Source organism: Bombina bombina, chromosome 1 (assembly GCF_027579735.1).
Source record: "Bombina bombina isolate aBomBom1 chromosome 1, aBomBom1.pri, whole genome shotgun sequence".
NCBI lineage: Eukaryota > Metazoa > Chordata > Amphibia > Anura > Bombinatoridae > Bombina > Bombina bombina.
In genome coordinates, this window is record NC_069499.1 from 390048720 (window position 1) to 390071518 (window position 22799).

At 40.2% G+C, this 22799-nt stretch overlaps 1 protein-coding gene across 4 annotated transcripts in view; it reads right to left on the reverse strand.

Annotated features, from left to right (window-relative positions):
- The window catches only part of ORC4 (origin recognition complex subunit 4), a 348821-nt gene that overhangs the window by 187457 nt on the left and 138565 nt on the right, over nucleotides 1-22799 (reverse strand). For 3 of the 4 annotated variants that reach the window (XM_053698278.1, XM_053698279.1, XM_053698280.1), the window contains one exon: nucleotides 10417-10465. The exons of the other annotated variant lie outside the window; for it this stretch is intronic. In XM_053698278.1, coding sequence (XP_053554253.1) covers nucleotides 10417-10465 — 49 coding nt within the window. The remainder of the gene's footprint in view (nucleotides 1-10416; nucleotides 10466-22799) is intronic. 4 annotated transcript variants of the gene reach the window in all.

Sequence of the window (22799 nt, forward strand, 5' to 3'; positions counted from 1 at the left end):
TTTTTTCTAATTTCTAAATTTTTATTTTAGAAACATTTTCTGCAGTGTAGCTGTCCCCCCTCAACACCCAACCCCCACGCTCTCGCAGATCGCAAAAATACTAATGTTCCCACCCTCTCTCCCACCGAGTACCACCTTACACGCTTACATTTATTCCATAGTGTAGGGTTCCCGCGAGTGCACTTGATCCAGCCCCCCTTCCCCACCGATGGCCGACCACCCACCTCCCTGGATCAGCTCCCACCCACCAACGAACATGGCCATCGATGGCCGATGCAGAGAGGGTCACAGGGTGGCTCTCTCTGCATCGAACGGCTAAAAAGTGTTATAGCAGGATGCCTCAATATCGAGGCATCACTGCTATAACATGAAGTTAGTTGGAAGTGATCAGGATCGCTGCTTTCAAAGACCAACGACGTACGGGGTACGTTCTTGGTCGTTAACTGCATTTTTTTGCAGGACGTACCCCATATGTCGTTGGTCGTTAAGGGGTTAAAGAAAACAGCATTTACACGACCAACTGCTATCTAATTTAAACATAAAGGGACAGTTTACTCAAAAAATGTCTTCCCTTTAATTTGTTCCCAATGATCCACTTTACCTGCTGGAGTGTATTAAATTGTTTTCAAGTATTTCCATTACCCTTATACAGGTGGCCCTCGTTTTACAATGGTTCAATTTACACCGTTTCAGAATAACAACCTTTTTTTCCAGTCATGTGACTGCTATTGAAAAGCATTGAGCAGCAGTGCATTTATTAAAATATCCAGTAGGTGGAGCTGTGTGCTTGTGTTGCAGCAAAGCCAAGCAAGCTGAAATTAATCAGTTTAACCAGACCTGAGCTATCGAGCAGATTTCAAAGGAACAAGATCTTCCTGTCTATAAATCAGTCCAGATTGGAATGCATAGAAAGAACTGTTTGCAGAAAAATGCAAGTGATGTCTATGTTGTGTGATTATTTTATTAGGTTTATAATGCTGTTTAGCAAATGTTTTTGTTCATTTAACTTAGTTTAATTATATATTCTGTGTTGTGTGATTATTTTATTAGGTTTATAATGCTGTTTAGCATTTAAAGTCTTCATTTTAAAGCGTTAAAAAACATAATTTATGCTTACCTGATAAATTTATTTCTCTTGTAGTGTGTTCAGTCCACGGGTCATCCATTACTTATGGGATATATTCTCCTTCCCAACAGGAAGTTGCAAGAGGATCACCCAAGCAGAGCTGCTATATAGCTCCTCCCCTCACATGTCATATCCAGTCATTCGACCGAAACAAGACGAGAAAGGAGAAACTATAAGGTGCAGTGGTGACTGGAGTTATCATTTTAAAATTTAGAACCTGCCTTAAAAAGACAGGGCGGGCCGTGGACTGAACACACTACAAGAGAAATAAATTTATCAGGTAAGCATAAATTATGTTTTCTCTTGTTAAGTGTGTTCAGTCCACGGGTCATCCATTACTTATGGGATACCCATACCAAAGCTAAGTACACGGATGATGGGAGGGACAAGGCAGGAACATTAAACAGAAGGAACCACTGTCTGTAGAACCTTTCTCCCAAAACCAGCCTCCGAAGAAGCGAAAGTGTCAAATTTGTAAAATTTGGAAAAAGTATGAAGTGAAGACCAAGTTGCAGCCTTGCAAATCTGTTCAACAGAGGCCTCATTCTTAAAGGCCCAGGTGGAAGCCACAGCTCTAGTGGAATGAGCTGTAATTCTTTCAGGAGGCTGCTGTCCAGCAGTCTCATAGGCTAAACGTATTATGCTACGAAGCCAAAAAGAGAGAGAGGTAGCCGAAGCCTTTTGACCTCTCCTCTGTCCAGAGTAAACGACAAACAGAGAAGAAGTTTGTCTAAAATCTTTAGTTGCCTGTAAGTAGAACTTCAGAGCACGGACCACGTCTAGATTATGCAAAAGACGTTCCTTCTTTGAAGAAGGATTAGGACATAATGATGGAACAACAATCTCTTGATTGATATTCCTGTTAGAAACAACCTTAGGCAAAAACCCAGGTTTAGTACGCAGTACTACCTTGTCTGAATGAAAGATCAGATAAGGAGAATCACAATGTAAGGCAGATAACTCAGACTCTTCGAGCCGAGGAAATAGCCATCAAAAACAAAACTTTCCAAGATAAAAGCTTAATATCAATGGAATGAAGGGGTTCAAACGGAACACCCTGAAGAACTTTAAGAACCAAGTTTAAGCTCCACGGAGGAGCAACAGCTTTAAACACAGGCTTAATTCTAGCCAAAGCCTGACAAAAGGCCTGGACGTCTGGATTCTCTGCCAGACGTTTGTGTATAAGAATAGACAGAGCTGAAATCTGTCCCTTTAGCGAACTAGCTGATAAACCCTTTTCTAAACCCTCTTGTAGAAAAGCCAATATCCTAGGAATCCTAACCTTACTCCATGAGTAACTCTTGGATTCGCACCAATATAAATATTTACGCCATATCTTATGGTAAATTTTTCTGGTCACAGGTTTCCGAGCCTGTATTAATGTATCAATAACCGAATCCGAAAACCCACGCTTTGATAGAATCAAGCGTTCAATTTCCAGGCAGTCAGCCTCAGAGAAATTAGGTTTGGATGGTTGAAAAGACCCTGAATTAGAAGGTCCTGCCTCAGAGGAAGAGACCATGGTGGACAGGACGACATGTCCACTAGGTCTGCATACCAGGTCCTGCGTGGCCACGCAGGCGCTATCAGAATTACCGATGCCCTCTCCTGTTTGATCCTGGCAATCAGTCGAGGTAGCAACGGAAATGGTGGAAACACATAAGCTATGTTGGAAACCCAAGGGGCTGCTAATGCATCTACCAGCACCGCTCCCGGGTCCCTGGACCTGGATCCCTAACAAGGAAGCTTCGCGTTCTGGCGAGATGCCATGAGATCCAGATCCGGATTGCCCCAACGACGAATCAGTTGAGCAAATACCTCCGGGTGAAGTTCCCACTCTCCCGGATGAAAAGTCTGGCGACTTAGGAAATCCGCCTCCCAGTTCTCTACGCCCGGGATGTAAATCGCTGACAGGTGGCAAGAGTGAGACTCTGCCCAGCGAATTATCTTCGAGACTTCCAACATCGCTAGGGAACTCCTGGTTCCCCCTTGATGATTGATGTAAGCCACAGTCGTGATATTGTCCGACTGAAATCTGATGAACCTCAGTTTTGCTAACTGAGGCCAAGCTAGAAGAGCATTGAATATTGCTCTTAATTCTAGAATGTTTATTGGAAGGAGTTTCTCCTCCTGAGTCCACGATCCCTGAGCCTTCAGGGAATTCAAGACTGCTCCCCAGCCTAGAAGGCTGGCATCCGTTGTTACAATCGTCCAATCTGGTCTGCGAAAGGTCATTCCTTTGGACAGATGAACCGGTGACAACCACCAGAGAAGAGAATCTCTGGTCTCCTGGTCCAGATTTAGCAAAGGGGACAGATCTGAGTAATCCCCGTTCCATTGACTGAGCATGCATAGTTGCAGCGGTCTGAGATGCAGGCGCCCAAATGGCACTATGTCCATTGCCGCGACCATTAAGCCGATTACCTCCATGCACTGAGCTACTGATGGGCTTGGAGCGGAATGAAGGACACGGCAAGCATTGAGAATCTTTGATAACCTGGACTCCGTCAGGTAAATCTTCATCTCTACAGAATCTATAAGAGTCCCTAGAAAAGGAACCCTTGTGAGTGGTAACAGAGAACTCTTTTCCACGTTCACTTTCCACCCATGCGACCTCAGAAATGCAAGAACTATCTCTGTATGAGACTTTGCATTCTGAAAACTTGACGCTTGTATCAGAATGTCGTCTAGGTACGGAGCCACCGCTATGCCTCGTGGTCTTAGTACCGCCAGAAGTGAGCCCAGAACCTTCGTAAAAATTCTCAGGGCCGTGGCTAACCCGAAGGGAAGTGCCACAAACTGGTAATGCCTGTCTAGAAAGGCAAACCTTAGGTACCGATAATGATCTTTGTGAATCGGTATATGAAGGTAAGCATCCTTTAAGTCCACTGTGGTCATATATTGACCCTCTTGGATCATGGGTAGGATGGTTCGAATGGTTTCCATCTTGAACGATGGTACCCTTAGGAATTTGTTTAAGATCTTTAAATCCAAGATTGGTCTGAAGGTTCCCTCTTTTTTGGGAACCACAAATAGATTTGAGTAAAACCCTTGTCCCTGTTCCGATCGCGGAACTGAGTGGATCACTCCCATGATTAAGAGGTCTTGTACACATTGTAGAAATGCCTCTCTCTTTACTAGGTTTGTTGATAACCTCGAAAGATGGAACCTCCCTTGTGGAGGAGAGGTTTTGAAATCCAGAAGGTATCCCTGAGATATAATCCTTAACGTCCAGGGATCCTGCACATCCCTTGCCCAAGCCTGGGCGAAGAGAGAAAGTCTGCCCCCCACTAAATCCGTCTCCGGATAGGGGGCCCTGTCTTCATGCTGTCTTAGGGGCGGGAGTAGGCTTTCTGGCCTGCTTGCCCTTGTTCCATGACTGGTTGCCTTTCCAACCCTGTCTGTAACGAGCAGTAGTTCCTTCCTGTTTTGGAGCGGAGGAAGTCGATGCTGCTCCTGCCTTGAAGTTACGAAAGGCACGAAAATTAGACTGTTTGGCCTTTGGTTTGGCCCTGTCCTGAGGAAGGGCGTGGCCCTTACCTCCCGTAATGTCAGCAATAATTTCCTTCAAGCCGGGCCCGAATAAGGTCTGCCCTTTGAAAGGAATGTTAAGTAGCTTAGACTTGGAAGTTACATCCGCTGACCAGGATTTAAGCCAGAGCGCTCTGCGCGCCTGTATGGCGAATCCAGAATTTTTAGCCGTAAGTTTGGTTAGATGTACTACGGCATCTGAAACAAACGCATTAGCTTGCTTAAGGGTTCTAACTTTGCTCAAAGCCTCATCCAATGGCTCTGTGCGAATCGCCTCTTCCAGAGACTCAAACCAGAATGCCGCTGCAGCCGTGACAGGCGCAATGCATGCAAGAGGCTGCAATATAAAACCCTGTTGAACAAACATTTTCTTAAGATAACCCTCTAATTTTTTATCCATTGGATCTGAGAAAGCACAGCTATCCTCCACCGGGATAGTGGTACGCTTGGCTAACGTAGAAACTGCTCCCTCCACCTTAGGGACCGTCTGCCATAAGTCTCGTGTGGTGGCGTCTATAGGGAACATTTTTCTAAATATCGGGGGAGGGGAAAAAGGCACACCGGGTCTATCCCACTCCTTACTAATAATTTCTGTAAGTCTTTTTGGTATAGGAAAGAAGTCAGTACACACCGGTACCGCATAGTATCTATCCAACCTACACAATTTCTCTGGAATTGCCACCGTGTCGCAATCATTCAGAGCCGCTAATACCTCCCCTAGTAACACACGGAGGTTCTCAAGCTTAAATTTAAAATTTGAAATTTCTGAATCCGGTCTCCCCGGATCAGAACCGTCACCGACAGAATGAAGCTCACCGTCCTCATGTTCTGCATATTGTGACGCAGTATCAGACATGGCTCTCGTGTCATCAGCGCGCTCTGTCCTTAACCCAGAGCTATCGCGTTTGCCCCTTAATTCGGGCATATTATATAATACTTCTTTCATAACATTAGCCATATCATGTAAAGTGATTTGTAAGGGCCTAGATGTACTTGGCGTCTCAATCCTACGCATCTCCCGAGCGGGAGACGCAGGTACTGACACGTGAGGAGAGTTAGGCGGCATAACTTCCCCCTCGTTGTCTGATGATAGTTTCTCCATCGGTACAGATTGACTTTTATTCAAAGCAATATCAATACAATTGGTACACATCGTTCTATTGGGCTCCACATTGGCTTTTGAACATGATGAACAAACAGTTTCCTCTGAATCAGACATGTTTAAACAGACTTAGCAATGAAACTAGCAAGCTTGGAAATCACTTTCAATAAGTTTACAAGCAATATAAAAAACGCTTCAGCGCTTCAAAAAATACAGATATAATTAAACAATTCTTAACAAGAAGTATATTATTAGCAGAGGATTGCACCCATTAGCAAAAGGATGATTAACCCCTCAATACCCAAAACGGATAAAACGAATATCAATTAAGATTTAACGCTTTTAATCACAGTCAAGCACACTGTCACAGATCTGCTGTGACTGATTACCTCCCTCACAAATGAATTTTGCAGACCCCTGAGCTCTCTAGAGACGTCCTGGATCAAGGAGGAAGAAGCAGGAAGACTGTGCTAGAATTTTAACTGCGCAACAAGGCGCTAAAACAAGGTCCCTCCCACTCCTATCACAACAGTGGGAGCCCTGATATAACGGTTTCCATGCAGAAAATATATGTCAGCCATGTGGAAAAAAATCATGCCCAAAGAGATTTATCACCAAAGTACCTCACAAAACGAATAACATGCCAGTAAACGTTTTATTAAAAAGCAACATTTTCCAAAGTTATGCAAAGTTATCACTAAGCCTGCTACCAGTCGCTACCACTGCAGACAAGGCTTAAGTATTATTTCAGTTTTAACAGTATTTTCTCAGTCAAATTCTAGTCCCTAGAAAATAACTCGACTGCGCATACATTTATCAGCCTGATACCAGTTGCCACTACTGCATTTAAGGCTGTACTTACATCATACGGTAACAGCAGTATTTTCTTAGACAATTCCATTCCCAGAAAATAAAGTACTGCACATACCTCATTTGCGGAGGACCCCGCATGCTATTCCCAGTTTCTGAAGTTACCCCACTCCTCAGAATGTCGAGAACAGCCAGTGGATCTTAGTTACGCCTGCTAAGATTATAAAAAAAAAACGCAGGCAGTTTCTTCTTCCAAATACTGCCTGAGATAGAAAAACAGCACACTCCGGTGCCATTTAAAATAACAAACTTTTGATTGAAGAATAGATAAGTAAAAACTCCAGCTCCTCTCGCGACCTCCTTCTTTGTTGAGGGTTGCAAGAGAATGACTGGATATGACATGTGAGGGGAGGAGCTATATAGCAGCTCTGCTTGGGTGATCCTCTTGCAACTTCCTGTTGGGAAGGAGAATATATCCCATAAGTAATGGATGACCCGTGGACTGAACACACTTAACAAGAGAAATAATGTATTAGGTGTTACTTATGACAATTTTGAGAGGGGCCTGGAACCTAACTCCCTCACTTCCCATTGACTTACATTATAAACTGGGTTTCAATTTACAACGGTTTCAATTTACAACCATTCCCTTGTGGAACCTAACCCCGGAGTAAACTGAGGGCTACCTGTATTGGCATTTTAATTAGTTTATTTAGCCTGTGGTATCCACACCCATCCTGAAAGTTTTTGGCCACGAGGCCAAGCTGTATTAACACAGCCAGTAGAAGAAATTACACTCCCAGTGGGTTATAGAAGAGAAAAGGTAATAAAATGTTAATTTTCCATTGTTCTCTCCAAGTATTGGTGATTGGTTTATGGACAGATATAAAGTAAAGAAGCATGTATATTTACACAATGTGATAAAGTAATAAAATCTGATTATACCTACAAACTCAACCAATTTTATTAGGTTGTGGCTTTAAAACACAAAATCAGCTAATTCATATACACAAATAAGCCTTAAAGGGACAGTCTACACCAGAATTTTTATTGTTTTAAAAGATAGATAATCCCTTTATTACCCATTCCCCAGTTTTGCATAACCAACACAGTTATAATAATATACTTTTAACCTCTGTGATTATCTTGTATCTAAGCCTCTGCAAACTGCCCCTTTATTTCAGTTCTTTTAACAGACTTGCAGTTTAGCCAATCAGTGCCTGCTCCCAGATAACTTCACGTGCACGAGCACAGTGTTATCTATATGAAATACGTGAACTAACACCCTCTAGTGGTGAAAAAATGTTAAAATGCAATCTGAAAGAGATGGGCTTCAAGGTCTAAGAAATTAACATATGAACCTCCTAGGTTAAGCTTTCAACTAAGAATACCAAGAGAACAAAGCAAAATTGGTGATAAAAGTAAATTGGAAAATTGTTTAAAATTACATGCTCTATCTGAATCAAGTTTATTTTGGCCTAGACTGTCCCTTTAAAGGGACATTAAACACTAAATACATGCTAGATAGAATGATGCATTCAAAGAAAAGATTAGTCCATGACTAACATGTAGATGTATTTTTGAAAGTTTCATTAGTTGTTTAAAAAGTGACAAAATAAGTGTAAAGTTTTAGTGTCTATAAAACATTGGAAGCTGCCATGTTGTAACTTGTGTTACCTTCTCTGCTGTGGCCAATTAGGGACAGTTATACATAGGTCACTAGAGTGTGCAGCCAATGGCTGTATGGAATATAACAGTGTTCTGCACTTCCATTTCTAACAGGAACTGAAAAGCTCACAATTTCAGAATGGAATTAGAGGCAAAGAGGACAAAATAAATAATGAAAGTATATTGCAGAGTTGTTTTATTATATACAATTTATCATTTTATATGACCATCTCAAAGTGTTTAATGTCCCTTTAAAGAAGCAAATCACATACATTTTATACTCTGCAGCTGGTAAAAAAAAGTAATTGGAAACACATTAAGGGAAACACTATTTTATAGTATACTGTCCCTTTAAGGAGAATTTAAATCTGACGGAACTCACAAGTAACTAAGTATTCTTGTATATATTGCAAATGACTGTTCACATTACAAGGGACAGATAAAAAGTTCTATGAAAAATTACAGTACTCAAGGAGTCGTCTTTTTTTCAGCTGTGAAACATTTTTTACCCATTTGTTTACTAAAGATCTTTTTCAGAGAGATATTCCTAGTATTGCATTTTTGTATTGTATTGTTTTTGTATTTTTTATTAATATTTTTCCTTTTTTAAGATTAGTTACATTATATTGTTTCCATTTATGTACTTGGATATATTTGTACCAATAACGTTTTTTTATTTGTTATGTTAAAGTAAGCTTAAAAGCGAAGTAATCACCAATCTCAATACACATTTTTATAGCATTTGAATGATATTAGTCAACGGACTAATTGTGTTAGTATTGGTTTAGTATTTTGAAGAAGTCACATAGTTGTTTTATAAACTTCTAGCATATTACACACCAGAGACTATCTAAGGTTGACTGTTCAAGAAGGTTTAAATTGATTAGAGTAATATTTTTAGTCTATTAAAATAACACAAATTTAAACCATAGTATACACTCTACTTTTATTCACACACACTATTGATTTATCACATAGTTTTTACTTAAAAATAATTAATTACTATTTCATTTTCGCACCAAAACTTTTAGCACTTATTTTAAGGAAATATATCCTATCACCTAATTTAAAGTGGAACACACGGTTATTCATCCTTTTAATTAACAGCTTTAGTTTTTTCTGTTTTTTTCCCAAACCATCATATTTTTTGCACCACCTTTTTTTTATCTGTGTTACATATTTATCTATTACAAATTAACTTGGAATAATTTGTTTTGTGAGGTAGGCAGTGTTTGGTCTTTGAGTATCCTGGGAGGTATATTATTGTATTTTTGTTTCTCGTTAAACTATTTCTCATTATGTACCTAGCACTACACAATTCTGCTGCCCTTTACAAATAATAATAATGATAATAATAATAATGATAATAATAATAATGATGATGATGATGATGATGATGATGATGATAATGGACATAGAGTAAAACAAGCACGTTATTTTTAGCCTGCTTTCAATGCGATTGGCAATACAACAAAGAAAAAACACTCAATACTGTTTAAAACAAAATACTACAGATTGTACTATAAACAGTTAATCATTTGCAGAAAGAAAAATTGAATATAGTTGCATTATTTATTTTCTTCCCTTTTACTGTAAATATAAAGTTTGCAAACAATGTCTATTTGGAACATCGCAATGATAAAAGGACTGTATAGCAGTGTCAAACTACCTATTTAACAGGATTCAATCCATTGTTTATCTGTCCACAGTAGAAGAGATTGAATAAGGAAAACCTAGGTTTTCCCATTACTGTATTAAAATTAAATCACTTTACACAAACTTTAAAAAGATTGTTTCAATATTGACACAATACAATTTAAAAATTGCACCTACATATTACTTTTAATGCAAACTTTACGTTGAATACATCACTATAACTAGGATTTATTTATGCATTATGCCCCTTTAATTGACTAAACAATGGCTGACATTTACAATTACTGTTTAGTACATTGTGATACTACCCTCTCCAATCATATAATTTCTCAGAAGTACACTGATACAAGTTACTATATATGAACATCCTATGTATCCCCATAATGTCTTAACATAAAAAAGCAACAGATTAGTAATGAACCGAAACAATTTACAACAATAACACCGAAAATAAGTCAAATAGCATCACAGTGGTTAAAAACATTACAGAAATAAATCATTTTATATCCATAAGAAGGTTTACCTGTTTTCAGTGCTTCAAGAAGAAAAGCTAAATTCTCAGCAAAACTGCCCTGTAAAATTATATTAAAAAAAATAATATTATATAGGAGAGTATATACTGTACATATACACACATTGGGCTTCAGTTGCCATTATATGGGTGGACAATGTTTCCAGCTAGGTAACCTGTCCATCCAGATTCATGGTGAGTGGGCAGTGGATGCTATTTATTATACAGTTCCTGTCAATCACCATCAACAAACAAACAACTTATCTCCGACACTTGGGTGAAGAGACCGCTGCTGCTTAAATGGACACTAAAGTCAAACTTACATTTTCATTATTCAGGTAGAGCATGTAGTGTTATAAAATTACTCAGTGTCTTCTTATATGTACAGTTTATGAAGCACCAGCAGCCCCTACTTAGCATGCGTGAGAGTGTACAGTGTGTATCTATCGGAGTCTGTGATTGGGTGATGGCTGTCACATGATTTAGGGGTTGGGCAAATGAAAATTATTTTTTGTTTGTAAAAATGTATGCTTACCTGATAAATTAATTTCTTTCATGATGGTGAAAAAACATAGTCCATGAGCTAGTGACTTATGGGATATACATTCCTACCAGGAGGGGCATAGTTTCCCAAACCTCAAAATGCCTATAAATACACCTCTCACCACACCCACAATTCAGTTTAACGAATAGCCAAGAAGTGGGGTGATAAGAAAGGAGTGAAAACATCAAAAATAAGGAATTGGAATAATTGTGCTTTATACAAAAAAATCATAACCACCACAAAAAAGGGTGGGCCTCATGGACTCTTGCTAATATGAAAGAAATGAATTTATCAGGTAAGTTCTTACATAAATTATGTTTTCTTTCATGTAATTAGCAAGAGTCCATGAGCTAGTGACGTATGGGACAGCAGATACCCAAGATGTGGAACTTCCACGCAAGAGTCACTAGAGAGGGAGGGATAAAATAAAGACTGCCAATTCCGCTGAAAAAATAATCCACAACCCAAATCAAAAGTTTTAATCTTATAATGAAAAAAACTGAAATTAGAAGCAGAAGAATCAAACTGAAACAGCTGCCTGAAGTACTTTTCTACCAAAAACTGCTTCAGAAGAAGAGAAAACATCAAAATGGTAGAATTTAGTAAAAGTATGCAAAGAAGACCAAGTTGCTGCTTTGCAAATCTGATCAACAGAAGCTTCATTCCTAAAAGCCCAGGAAGTAGAAACTGACCTAGTAGAATGAGCCGTAATCCTTTGGAGGCGGGGATTTACCCAACTCTACATAAGCATGATGAATCAAAGACTTTAACCAAGACGCCAAAGAAATGGCAGAAGCCTTCTGACCTTTCCTAGAACCAGAAAAGATAACAAATAGACTAGAAGTCTTTCTGAAATCTTTAGTAGCTTCAACATAATATTTCAAAGCTCTTACTACATCCAAAGAATGTAAAGATCTTTCCAGAGAATGCTTAGGATTAGGACACAATGAAGGGACAACAATTTCTCTACTAATGTTGTTAGAATTCACAACCTTAGGTAAAAAAATTAAATGAAGTCCGCAACACCGCCTTATCCTGATGAAAAATCAGAAAAGGAGATTCACAAGAAAGAGCAGATAACTCAGAAAGTCTTCTAGCAGAAGAGATGGCCAAAAGGAACAAAACTTTCCAAAAAAGTAATTTAATATCCAGAGAATGCATAGGTTCAAACGGAGGAGCCTGTAAAGCCCTCAGAACCAAATTGAGACTCCAAGGAGGAGAGATTGACTTAATGACAGGCTTGATACGAACCAAAGCCTGTACAAAACAATGAATATCAGGATGATTAGCAATCTTTCTGTGAAAAAGAACCGAAAGAGCAGAGATTTGTCCTTTCAAGGAACCTGCAGACAAACCCTTATCCAAACCATCTTGAAAAAATTGTAAAATTCTAGGAATTCTAAAAGAATGCCAAGAGAATTTATGTGAGGAACACCAAGAAATGTAAGTCTTCCAGACTCGGTAATAGATCTTTCTAGACAGATTTACGAGCCTGTAACATAGTATTAATCACTGAGTCAGAGAAACCTCTATGACTAAGTATTAAGCGTTCAATCTCCATACCTTCAAATTTAATGATTTGAGATCCTGATGGAAAAATGGGCCTTGAGACAGAAGGTCTGGCCTTAACGGAAGTGTCCAAGGTTGGCAACTTGCCATCCGAACGAGATCCGCATACCAAAACCTGTGTGGCCATGCTGGAGCCACCAGCAGTACAAACGAACGCTCCATTAGGATTTTGGAAATCACTCTTGGAAGAAGAACTAGAGGCGGAAAGATATAAGCAGGTTGATAATTCCAAGGAAGTGACAACGCGTCCACTGCTTCCGCCTGAGGATCCCTGGATCTGGACAGATACCTGGGAAGTTTCTGGTTTAGATGAGAGGCCATCAGATCTATTTCTGGAAGCCCCCAGATTTGAACAATCTGAAGAAATACCTCTGGGTGAAGAGACCATTCGCCCCAATGTAACGTCTGGCGACTGAGATAATCCGCTTTCCAATTGTCTATACCTGGGATGTGAACCGCAGAAATTAGACAGGAGCTGGATTCCGCCCATACAAGTATCCGAGATACTTCTTTCATAGCCTGAGGACTGTGAGTCCCACCTTGATGATTGACATATGCCACAGTTGTGACATTGTCTGTCTGAAAACAAATAAACGATTCTCTCTTCATAAGAAGCCAGAACTGAAGAGCTCTGAAAATCGCACGGAGTTCCAAAATGTTGATTGGTAATCTCGCCTCCTGAGATTCCCAAACCCCCTGCGCTGTCAGAGATCCCCATACAGCCCCCCAACCTGAAAGACCCGCATCTGTTGAGATCACAGTCCAGGTTGGACAAACAAAAGAGGCCCCTTGAATTAAACGATGGTGATCTAACCACCAAGTCAGAGAAGATCGAACATTGGGATTTAAGGATATTAATTGTGATATCTTTGTATAATCCCTGCACCATTGGTTCAGCATACAAAGCTGAAGAGATCTCATGTGAAAACGAGCAAAAGGGATTGCATCCGAGACCTAAAATTTCCATGCACAAAGCTACCGAAGAGAAAGATTGAGACTGAAGTTTTCGACAAGCTGAAACCAATTTCAGACGTCTCTTTTCTGTTAGAGACAAAGTCATGGACACTGAATCTATTTGGAAACCCAAAAAGGTTACCCTTGTCTGAGGAATCAAGGAACTCTTTGGTAAATTGATCCTCCAACCATGTCTTTGAAGAAACAACACAAGTTGATTTGTGTGAGATTCTGCAGAATATAAAGACTGAGCAAGTACCAAGTTATCGTCCAAATAAGGAAATACCGCAATACCCTGCTCCCTTATTACGGAAAGAAGGGCACCGAGAACCTTCGAAAAGATCCTTGGAGCTGTTGCTAGGCCAAAAGGAAGAGCAACAAACTGGTAATGCTTGTCTAGAAAAGAGAATCTCAGGAACTGATAATGGTCCGGATGAATTGGAATATGAAGATATGCATCCTGTAAGTCTATTGTGGACATATAATGCCCTTGCTGAACAAAAGGCAGAATAGTCCTTATAGTTACCATCTTGAATGTTGGTATCCTTACATAACGATTCAATATTTTTAGATCCAGAACTGGTCTGAAAGAATTCTCTTTCTTTGGAACAATGAACAGATTTGAATAAAACCCCAGGCCCTGTTCCAGAACTGGAACTGGCACAATTACCCCAGCTGACTCCAGATCTGAAACACATTTCAGAAACGCTTGAACCTTTACTGGGTTTACTGGAATGCGTGAAAGAAAGAATCTTCTCACAGGCGGTCTTACCTTGAAACCTATTCTGTACCCTTGTGAAACAATGTTCTGAATCCAAAGACTTTGAATCGAATTGATCCAAACATCTTTGAAAAATTGTAACCTGCCCCCTACCAGCAGTGCTGGAATGAGGGCCGCACCTTCATGCAGATTTGGGAGCTGGTTTTGACTTTCTAAAATGCTTGGATTTATTCCAGACTGGAGAAGGTTTCCAAACGGAAACTGTTCCTTTAGAGGAAGGGTCAGGCTTTTGTTCCTTATTCTGACGAAAGGAACGAAAATGATTAGCAGCCCTATATTTACCTTTAGATTTTTTATCCTGAGGTAAAAAGGCTCCCTTCCCCCCAGTAACAGTTGAAATTATTCAGTCTAACTGAGAACCAAATAATTTATTACCTTGGAAAGAAAGAGAAAGAAAAAGTTGACTTAGAAGTCATATCTGCATTCCAAGACTTAAGCCATAAAGCTCTTCTAGCTAAAATAGCTAAAGACATATACCTGACATCAATTCTGATGATATCGAAAATGGCATCACAAACAAAGTTATTAGCATGTTGAAGGAGTTTAACAATGCTATAAGCATTATGGTCTGACACTTGTTGCGCTAAAGCCTCCAACCAGAAAGTTGAAGCTGCAGCAACATCAGCCAAAGAAATAGCAGGTCTAAGAAGATTACCTGAACATAAATAAGCCTTCCTTAGAAAGGATTCAAGCTTCCTATCTAAAGGATCCTTAAACGAAGTACTATCTGCCGTAGGAATAGTAGTACGTTTAGTAAGAGTAGAGATAGCCCCATCAACTTTGGGGATTTTCTCCCAAACCTCTAATCTATCAGATGGCAAAGGGTACAATTTCTTAAACCTTGGAGAAGGAGTAAATGAAGTACCCAGACTATTCCATTCCCTAGAAATTACTTCTGAAATAGCATCAGGAACTGGAAAAACTTCTGGAATAACTACATGAGGTTTAAAAACTGAATTTAAACGCTTAGTAGATTTAGTATCAAGAGGACTAGACTCCTCCATATCTAATGCAATCAACACTTCCTTAAGTAAAGAACGAATAAACTCCATCTTAAAAAAAATATGAAGATTTATCAGTGTCAATATCTGAGGTAGAATCTTCTGAACCAGATAGATCCTCATCAGAAATAGATAAGTCAGAATGATGGCGGTCATTTAAAAATTCATCTGAAATATGTGAAGTTTTAAAAGACCTCTTACGTTTACTAGAAGGAGGAATAACAGACAGAGCCTTCCGAATAGAATTAGAAACAAATTCTTTAACATTAACAGGAACATCCTGAACATTAGATGTTGAAGGAACAACAACAGGTAATGGATTATTACTAATGGAAATATTATCAGCGTTGGATAGCTTATCATGACAACTAACACAAACTACAGCCAGAGGAACAGTTACCAAAAGTTTACAACAAATGCACTTAGCTTTGGTAGAACCGACATCAGGCAGCGCTTTTCCAGAAGTAGATTCTGATCCAGGGTCAGGTAGTGACATCTTGCAATATGTAAAAGAAAAAACAACATATAAAGCAAAATAATCAAATTCCTTAAATGGCAGTTTCAGGAATAGGAAAAAATGCAAAATGAAACAAGCCTCTAGAAAACCAGAAGCAACTAAAAAGTGAGACTGAAATAATGTGAAAAAAACTGGCGCCAAGTATGACGCCCACAATTTTTGGCGCCAAGTATAACGCCCACATATTTTGGCGCCAAGAATGACGCCCATATTTTTTGGCGCAAAAAAACGTACGCAATACACATACGTCAAAAAAATAAAATAAAGACGCAATTACGTGAAAACTTCCGGCGCCAACTATGACGCCGGAAATGACGAAATTTTTGCGCTAAAAAGTCTCGCGCCAAGAATGACGCAATAAATAGAAGCATTTTCAGCACCCGCGAGCCTAACAGCCCGCAATTTTGAAAAAAAGTCAATTGAAAATTGAAAGGTAAGAAAAATAAAATTTATATGCATTTTCCCAAAAAAATGAAACTGACAGTCTGAATGAAGGAATACTGATTATCTTGAATCATGGCAAATATAAGTTTAAACACATATATTTAGAAATTTACATGTAAAGTGCCCAACCATAGCTTTGAGTGTCATAAATAGAAATAAGACTTACTTACCCTAAGACACTCATCTACATATAGTAGATAGCCAAACCAGTACTGAAACGAGAATCAGTAGAGGTAATGGTATATAAGAGTATATCGTCGATATGAAAAGGGAGGTAGGAGAAGAAATCTCTACGACCGATAACAGAGAACCTATGAAATAGATCCCCTAGAGGAAGACCATGGTATTCAAATAGGCAATACTCTCTTCACATCCCTCTGACATTCACTGCACTCTGAGAGGAAAACCGGGCTTCAGCCTGCTGCGAAGCACATATCAACGTAGAATCTAGCACAAACTTACTTCACCACCTCCATGGGAGGCAAAGTTTGTAAAACTGAATTGTGGGTGTGGTGAGGGGTGTATTTATAGGCATTTTGAGGTTTGGGAAACTTTGCCCCTCCTGGTAGGAATGTATATCCCATACGTCACTAGCTCATGGACTCTTGCTAATTACATGAAAGAAAATTGTGTGGCGTCTACGAGCCATCATGTTTGGGAATATTCCCCTCCTGACCACTAGGAGGAGGCATAAAAACATCCCAACACGCCAGAGCTTTAAATCCCTCGCACTTCCCATGATCCTCAGTCATACAAATAGCCAAGTAGATGAGGGAAAAAAGAAAAGCAGGAAAGATAAAGTGGGGAAAAGTAGTGCAAGGCAAGTACTGCCGTCACCTGAACAAGAAGTGTGAGCGAGGCTCATGGACACTCATCATGAAAGAAAGAAATTTCTCCGGTAAGCATACATTTTGTTTTCTTTTATCATATCAGATTGTGAGAGTCCATGCCATCACGTGTGGGAATCAATACTCAAGCTGTGTAGTCCATGAGATCACAGAGAAAGCAGGACGTTACTATTGAGGCACCAAAAGCAGTTTCAGAAGAAGAATACACATCAAACTGATGAAACTTCATGCCGAGAATGTTACAGTAGCACAGGAGCAAAAAAATATAATAACACAGAAAGGGCATGCTAAAACTGATAACCCTTAAAAGGGACATTAAACACTAAATAAATGCTAGATAGTTTGATGAATTGAAAGAAAACAGTCTGAGAATAACATGTAAATGTATTTTTAAGGTTTCATTAGCTGTTTAAATATTGACAAAATAAGTGTAAAGTTTTAGTGTCTATAAAACAATGGGAGCTGCCATGTTGTAACTTAGGTTACATTCTCTGCTGTGGCCAATTAGGGACAGTTATAAAAATTCACTAGAGTCTGCAGCCAATAGCTGTGTGGAATGTAACCGTGTTCTGCACATTTCTAACAGGAACTGAAATGCTCACAATTTCAGAATGTAATTACAGGAAAAGGGGACTAAATAAATAATGAAAGTATATTGCATTTAATAAAAACAACTTATTTTATATTACCATCTCAAAGTGTTTAATGTCCCTTTAATGCACCAGTGTTACCAGTGAGCATTAAAATCCAAAACATCAGAAATTTAGCGCAGTTGTGGATAGCTCAGAAGTTAAAGGGACATTAAACCCAATTTTTTTCTTTCATGATTCAGATAGAGAATACCATTTTAAACAACTTTCTAATTCACATATATTATCTAATTTACTTAATTATCTTGATATTCTTTCCTGAAAACATATCTAGATAGGCTCAATAGCTTCTGATAGGTGGCTGCACATAGATGACTCATGTGATTGGCTCACCAATGTGCATTGATATTTCTTTAACAAAGGATATCTAAAGATTGCAGCAAATTAGGTAATAGAAGTAAACAGGAATGTTGTTTAAAATTGTATTCTCTATCTGAATCATAAAAGAAATTTTTTGGGTTTAATGTTCCTTTAAAATCTAAGCGCAATAAGCCGACTGTGCTAATTTTAAAACAATAGTAACTACAAAAAATAAAGTTTTTCAAAGGTACCTTAAAGTGATAAAAACTGCTAATATAAAGGTGTATTATATATAACATACATCCCTGCACTATGTGAATCATGTGAACATGTTTATACTAATAGCCGGTGGGCTTGTAAGGAGTATTTACTTATTAGCTCCTCAATCAACTGGGCAACTTGTTTCCAGCAGAGAAGCTCATCCTAAAGGAGTGCGAGCATGATGCCAAGGATCTGAATTAGTTATAGCATCTATAACCCAGGGGATTGGTGGACAAGTCCACATTTCACCTGGGGAGGACTGTGGATCCACAAGTAGCAGCTCACTATAGACCAGGGGATTGGTGCACAAGTCCACATATCACCTGGGAGACCAACATTTCTTCACTGAGAAAAGATCTTTCATTGCCTTAAAAAGAAATCATTAGTGGATCAAGTGGAAGAGTGCTCAAGATTTTGCACATGCCATAATCACAGTTTTGTTTTTTTTCTATCAAATTCAGCAAGCGGTAACAGTGCATTAAAAATTGCATACATCCCTATTTCTAAACACTAGGCAGCAGCTGTGTTTGCACTAGTTAGATTCTTATTGAGAAAGGGAATAGTATGTATTGAGCACCTTTACATCTTTATTATCCATATTTTTATTAGGTTGCAGGTGATTGGTAAGCATTACCTTCTTTTGTCAAGCACAATTTTAGTGTGGATTGCCACATACTCTTAAAACAGTTGACTGTAGTTAGATTTCGGTTTATGTATATTTATCTAATGTAGTAAAGGCATTCACTTACACAATAATGCTATTTGTTCCGTCCCCTGTATGATCTTATTGGTGCATCTTTTACTCTCACACCTTCCATTAAAACTATGTGAACATCTGACTTACGGTTTTACTTCTCAGGTTTGCTCTTGCTGTTCTAGTCCTCAGCCTTTGAGTGACAGCTGAAGGATTTGTGAGGAGTGAGAATTTCTCCACCGTGCAACTGTTGGGCAACCCATATGGGTACCTGGCCATAAATTAAGGTAAAACCTACACCTGATTATACATTTTGGTATGCTTTGTAATATTATATAAAATTGGAGATTATTGGACATTTACATTACTGGGAAAGGATGGCTAGGTCAGGCTTATCTACCCTTGGAAGGACTTTGAGGTTGTTTGTCACAAGCCCAGGCAGAATAATTGAATTTGGGTAAACATCTTAATGAAGCAAATTTGATAACACAAGTAAAACTGGAAACTTTTTAAAAATGGTATGCTCTATCTGAATCACAAAATATGTTTTTGGGGTTCATATCCCTTAAATATGCTGATAAGAAATGGTGGCTAGCTAATCATGATCTCCTGATAGGATATCTATTTACCCACGCAAGTTGGGTGGAACATAGCTTAGTAGTTGAAGTATCTCCTATAGACCAATATTGCTAATGCTGGGGAAATGCTCACTGAATTATTGAGATAAGTGATCTCCTCGCCACAGAAACAATTATGTTCCTTTATTATGTTAAAGCCCATGTACACGGGCCAAAATGTTTAATGAAAGAAATATATCTATCCTTATATCTCTATCCCTATCTCTCTGTCCCTATTCCTCTGCACCTGTTCCTATTCCTTTGTCCCTGTCCCTATCCCTCTGCCCCTATTATTCTTTATTTATAAAGCATCAGATTCCGCAGGTTTGCCCATGGGTAAAAAGATAAAAGTGCAACTGAGAAACAGTACAATAAAAACATAAATTATGCTTACTTGATAATTTCCTTTTCTTCTGATGGAAAGAGTCCAAAGCTGCATTCATTACTTTTGGGAAAATAAGAACCTGGCAACCAGGAGGAGGCAAAGACACCACAGCCAAAGGCTTTAAAATACTCCTCCCACTCCCCTCACCCCCCAGTCATTCTGCCGAGGAACAAGGAACAGTAGAAGAAATATAAGGGTGAAAAGGTGCCAGAAGAATATAAGGACGGTCCACAGAAAATGATGGGTGTGGAGCTGTGGACTCTTTCCATCAGAAGAAAAGGAAATTATCAGGTAAGCATAATTTATGTTTTTCTTCTTAAATGGAAAGAGTCCACAGCTGCATTCATTACTTTTGGGAAACCAATACGCAAGCTATAGAGGACACAGAATGCCAAGATGGTAGGGTACAAAAGGCGGCCCCTACTGAGGGCACCAGACCAGAACCTCAATCCCACCAAAAATTCAGCTTCAACCTAAGCCAAGAAAAAGGTTTTAAAGGAAAAGCCCCAATGACACTGACTCGCAGCTAGTCCAGAGCCAAACAAGTGACCGCAAAATGGACTCAACTGAACCAACAGTCCACCAAGAGACACCGTAAACCAGACGTTCCCCCATCAATCACCCCCCGCAAATGAAGGGGAAACGGCTGAAATCCTCAAAGAGATTAGGCAAAGGAGGACAGAGGAAACCAAAAAGTCCCTTAATAAAAAAAAAAACACCTCCAAGAGTGGGCCCAGCTCACAGAGACCCAAACGGACCCAAACAGGGAAGGAGGCCATGCCGATACCAAGTGAAACCCGGGATACCACCGGGCACGGAGACAGAAAAGCCGTCTCCCTATCATCCTGCAAGCATGGACGCAACTAAAAGAGACAAAGTTCTCCCAACGCCAGTCCCTAGAACACCAAAGTATTCGATATGCGAAAAGAGTGTAATAGACGTAGGCGAAAACCCCGAATTTGAAAGCACAGTGAGTCCACAACAGGACGACACCAAGGGAGCTTGCAAGGAAAGGAAGCGGTCCTCAAGAAAAGAGACCGCACAAAACAGCCCCTCGACAGAGGGCCACCAGACCTACTCACAGGTCCCTAAAGAGGGGAATACGAAGCCTCCATTGAGCCTCCATTGAGGAGAGTATCCCTTCAGAACCCAAAGGAAGAGTAAACCCTCTCCTGTCAAAGGAACAAGGAGAAAAGAAACACTATCTCCTAGGAGACTAAGCTATCAGGATAGACATAGTGCAACCTCCAGAGGAGACTGCGACCCTTAGATCACTCTGACGTCCTGGCCTGCAGATCCACACTCAGCTGGATCAACCCAGCCACAGGAATCTAAAATAGGGAAACAAAAGAATCCAGAAACTGGTACAGGAACAAGCACAAGAAGGTACAGCCATCCCCCCAGAGTACAAGTACAACCTGACTTTGAAAAACAGACAAGGCCATAGACCCAAGGATCTATCAAAACAAGGCCCCTCAGTCTGACATGGAGCTAACAAGATTCCAGGTGAAACCAAGTCCACCGTCCACTTCCTGACCAGGAGAAGCCCCTGGTAAGGACTCTGCCTCACGAAGAAGCAAATATCCCCTAAGGAAAAAGAAAAAAAGCCAGAAGGGCAAAAACCGCCCTCAAGGCCCGAAGCCACCGGCTAAACGGGAGAAAAGATACCCCGCAAATGTCCGAGAAGGATCACAAGTAGTTCGCCTAACAGAGGTACAGTCAACCTATTCGCCTGCAGAGCAGAGAATCCACAGGTATCCTGGCAACCCAACCGGGGAATGTGACCCTAAGGCGCACTAGAAGACTGTAATGCAGCGCCAGCAGCTCGGTAGAAACCCATCGGTCTAGAGGCGCAAGCCACCCAGTTAACCCCAGTTGACATGGGTTACTTTCTGGCAAGGAGTATACTCCAATAGACCGAGCCAACCCCGACCCGGTCAGGTAGATGGAACAAGCACATAGCCCCATTTTCCAACACCGTGGAACATCCCGACCAGCCCTGAGATCCAAAAAAAACAAAACTGGGACAGGAGCGAAGCCCCAGAAAGAAAAAGACTCAGGAAGAAAAAACAGGTCCGGGTACCTAATAGTTCAGGCAACTATACCCTGGAACTAAACACCCCGGCTGGCCAAAAAGGCCAAACAAGAGGAATGGAGCATATCCAGAAAAACCAGACAGTGCAGAAAACTTGAAAGCTCCTACCAAATGAAGGAACCACCCCTAGATAAGCCCAACTCTCCAAGGAGCAAGGCCAAAAGTCAAACAAAGAGACTGCACCAGGCCACAGGACAACCTAAGGGATACCACAAGTTCCCAAAACCCTACTAGCAGGGCTAGTCTCCCCATCACCTCCACATAGGCAGAGTACACAGGGGAGAGAAAAGGTGCTACACCTTCCTGGCTCATGAAAAAAACAGAGCTAAACAAGTCCCCACAAGGACCAACCAACATCCGGAACACAGATACCCAAAAGGAAATCTAACCCACCCGGATACAATGGAAGAAGACCCAAGGTCTCATAACTCAGACAGACCTTATGCGGCCTAGAGTAAGAGCTATATCTAGATACACTAGAAACAGCTGACACACACCTCCTTAAAGGTGCCAAACCAGCAATAGGTTTCAAAATACAAAACCTTCCACATGCTGGGCAAACCATACAAGCTGATGGATCAAGTCCCATAGGACCATCCCGGGGCCTAAAAATTGAAGGCCAAACCATTCAACCAGTGGCAACGGGTCACTACGCCCGCCAGCCCCCTCCCACAAGGAGGAGGAACTCTAGGTTCTGATGAAATCAAATGTCAAATGGAGGGACGGAGCTGGAAC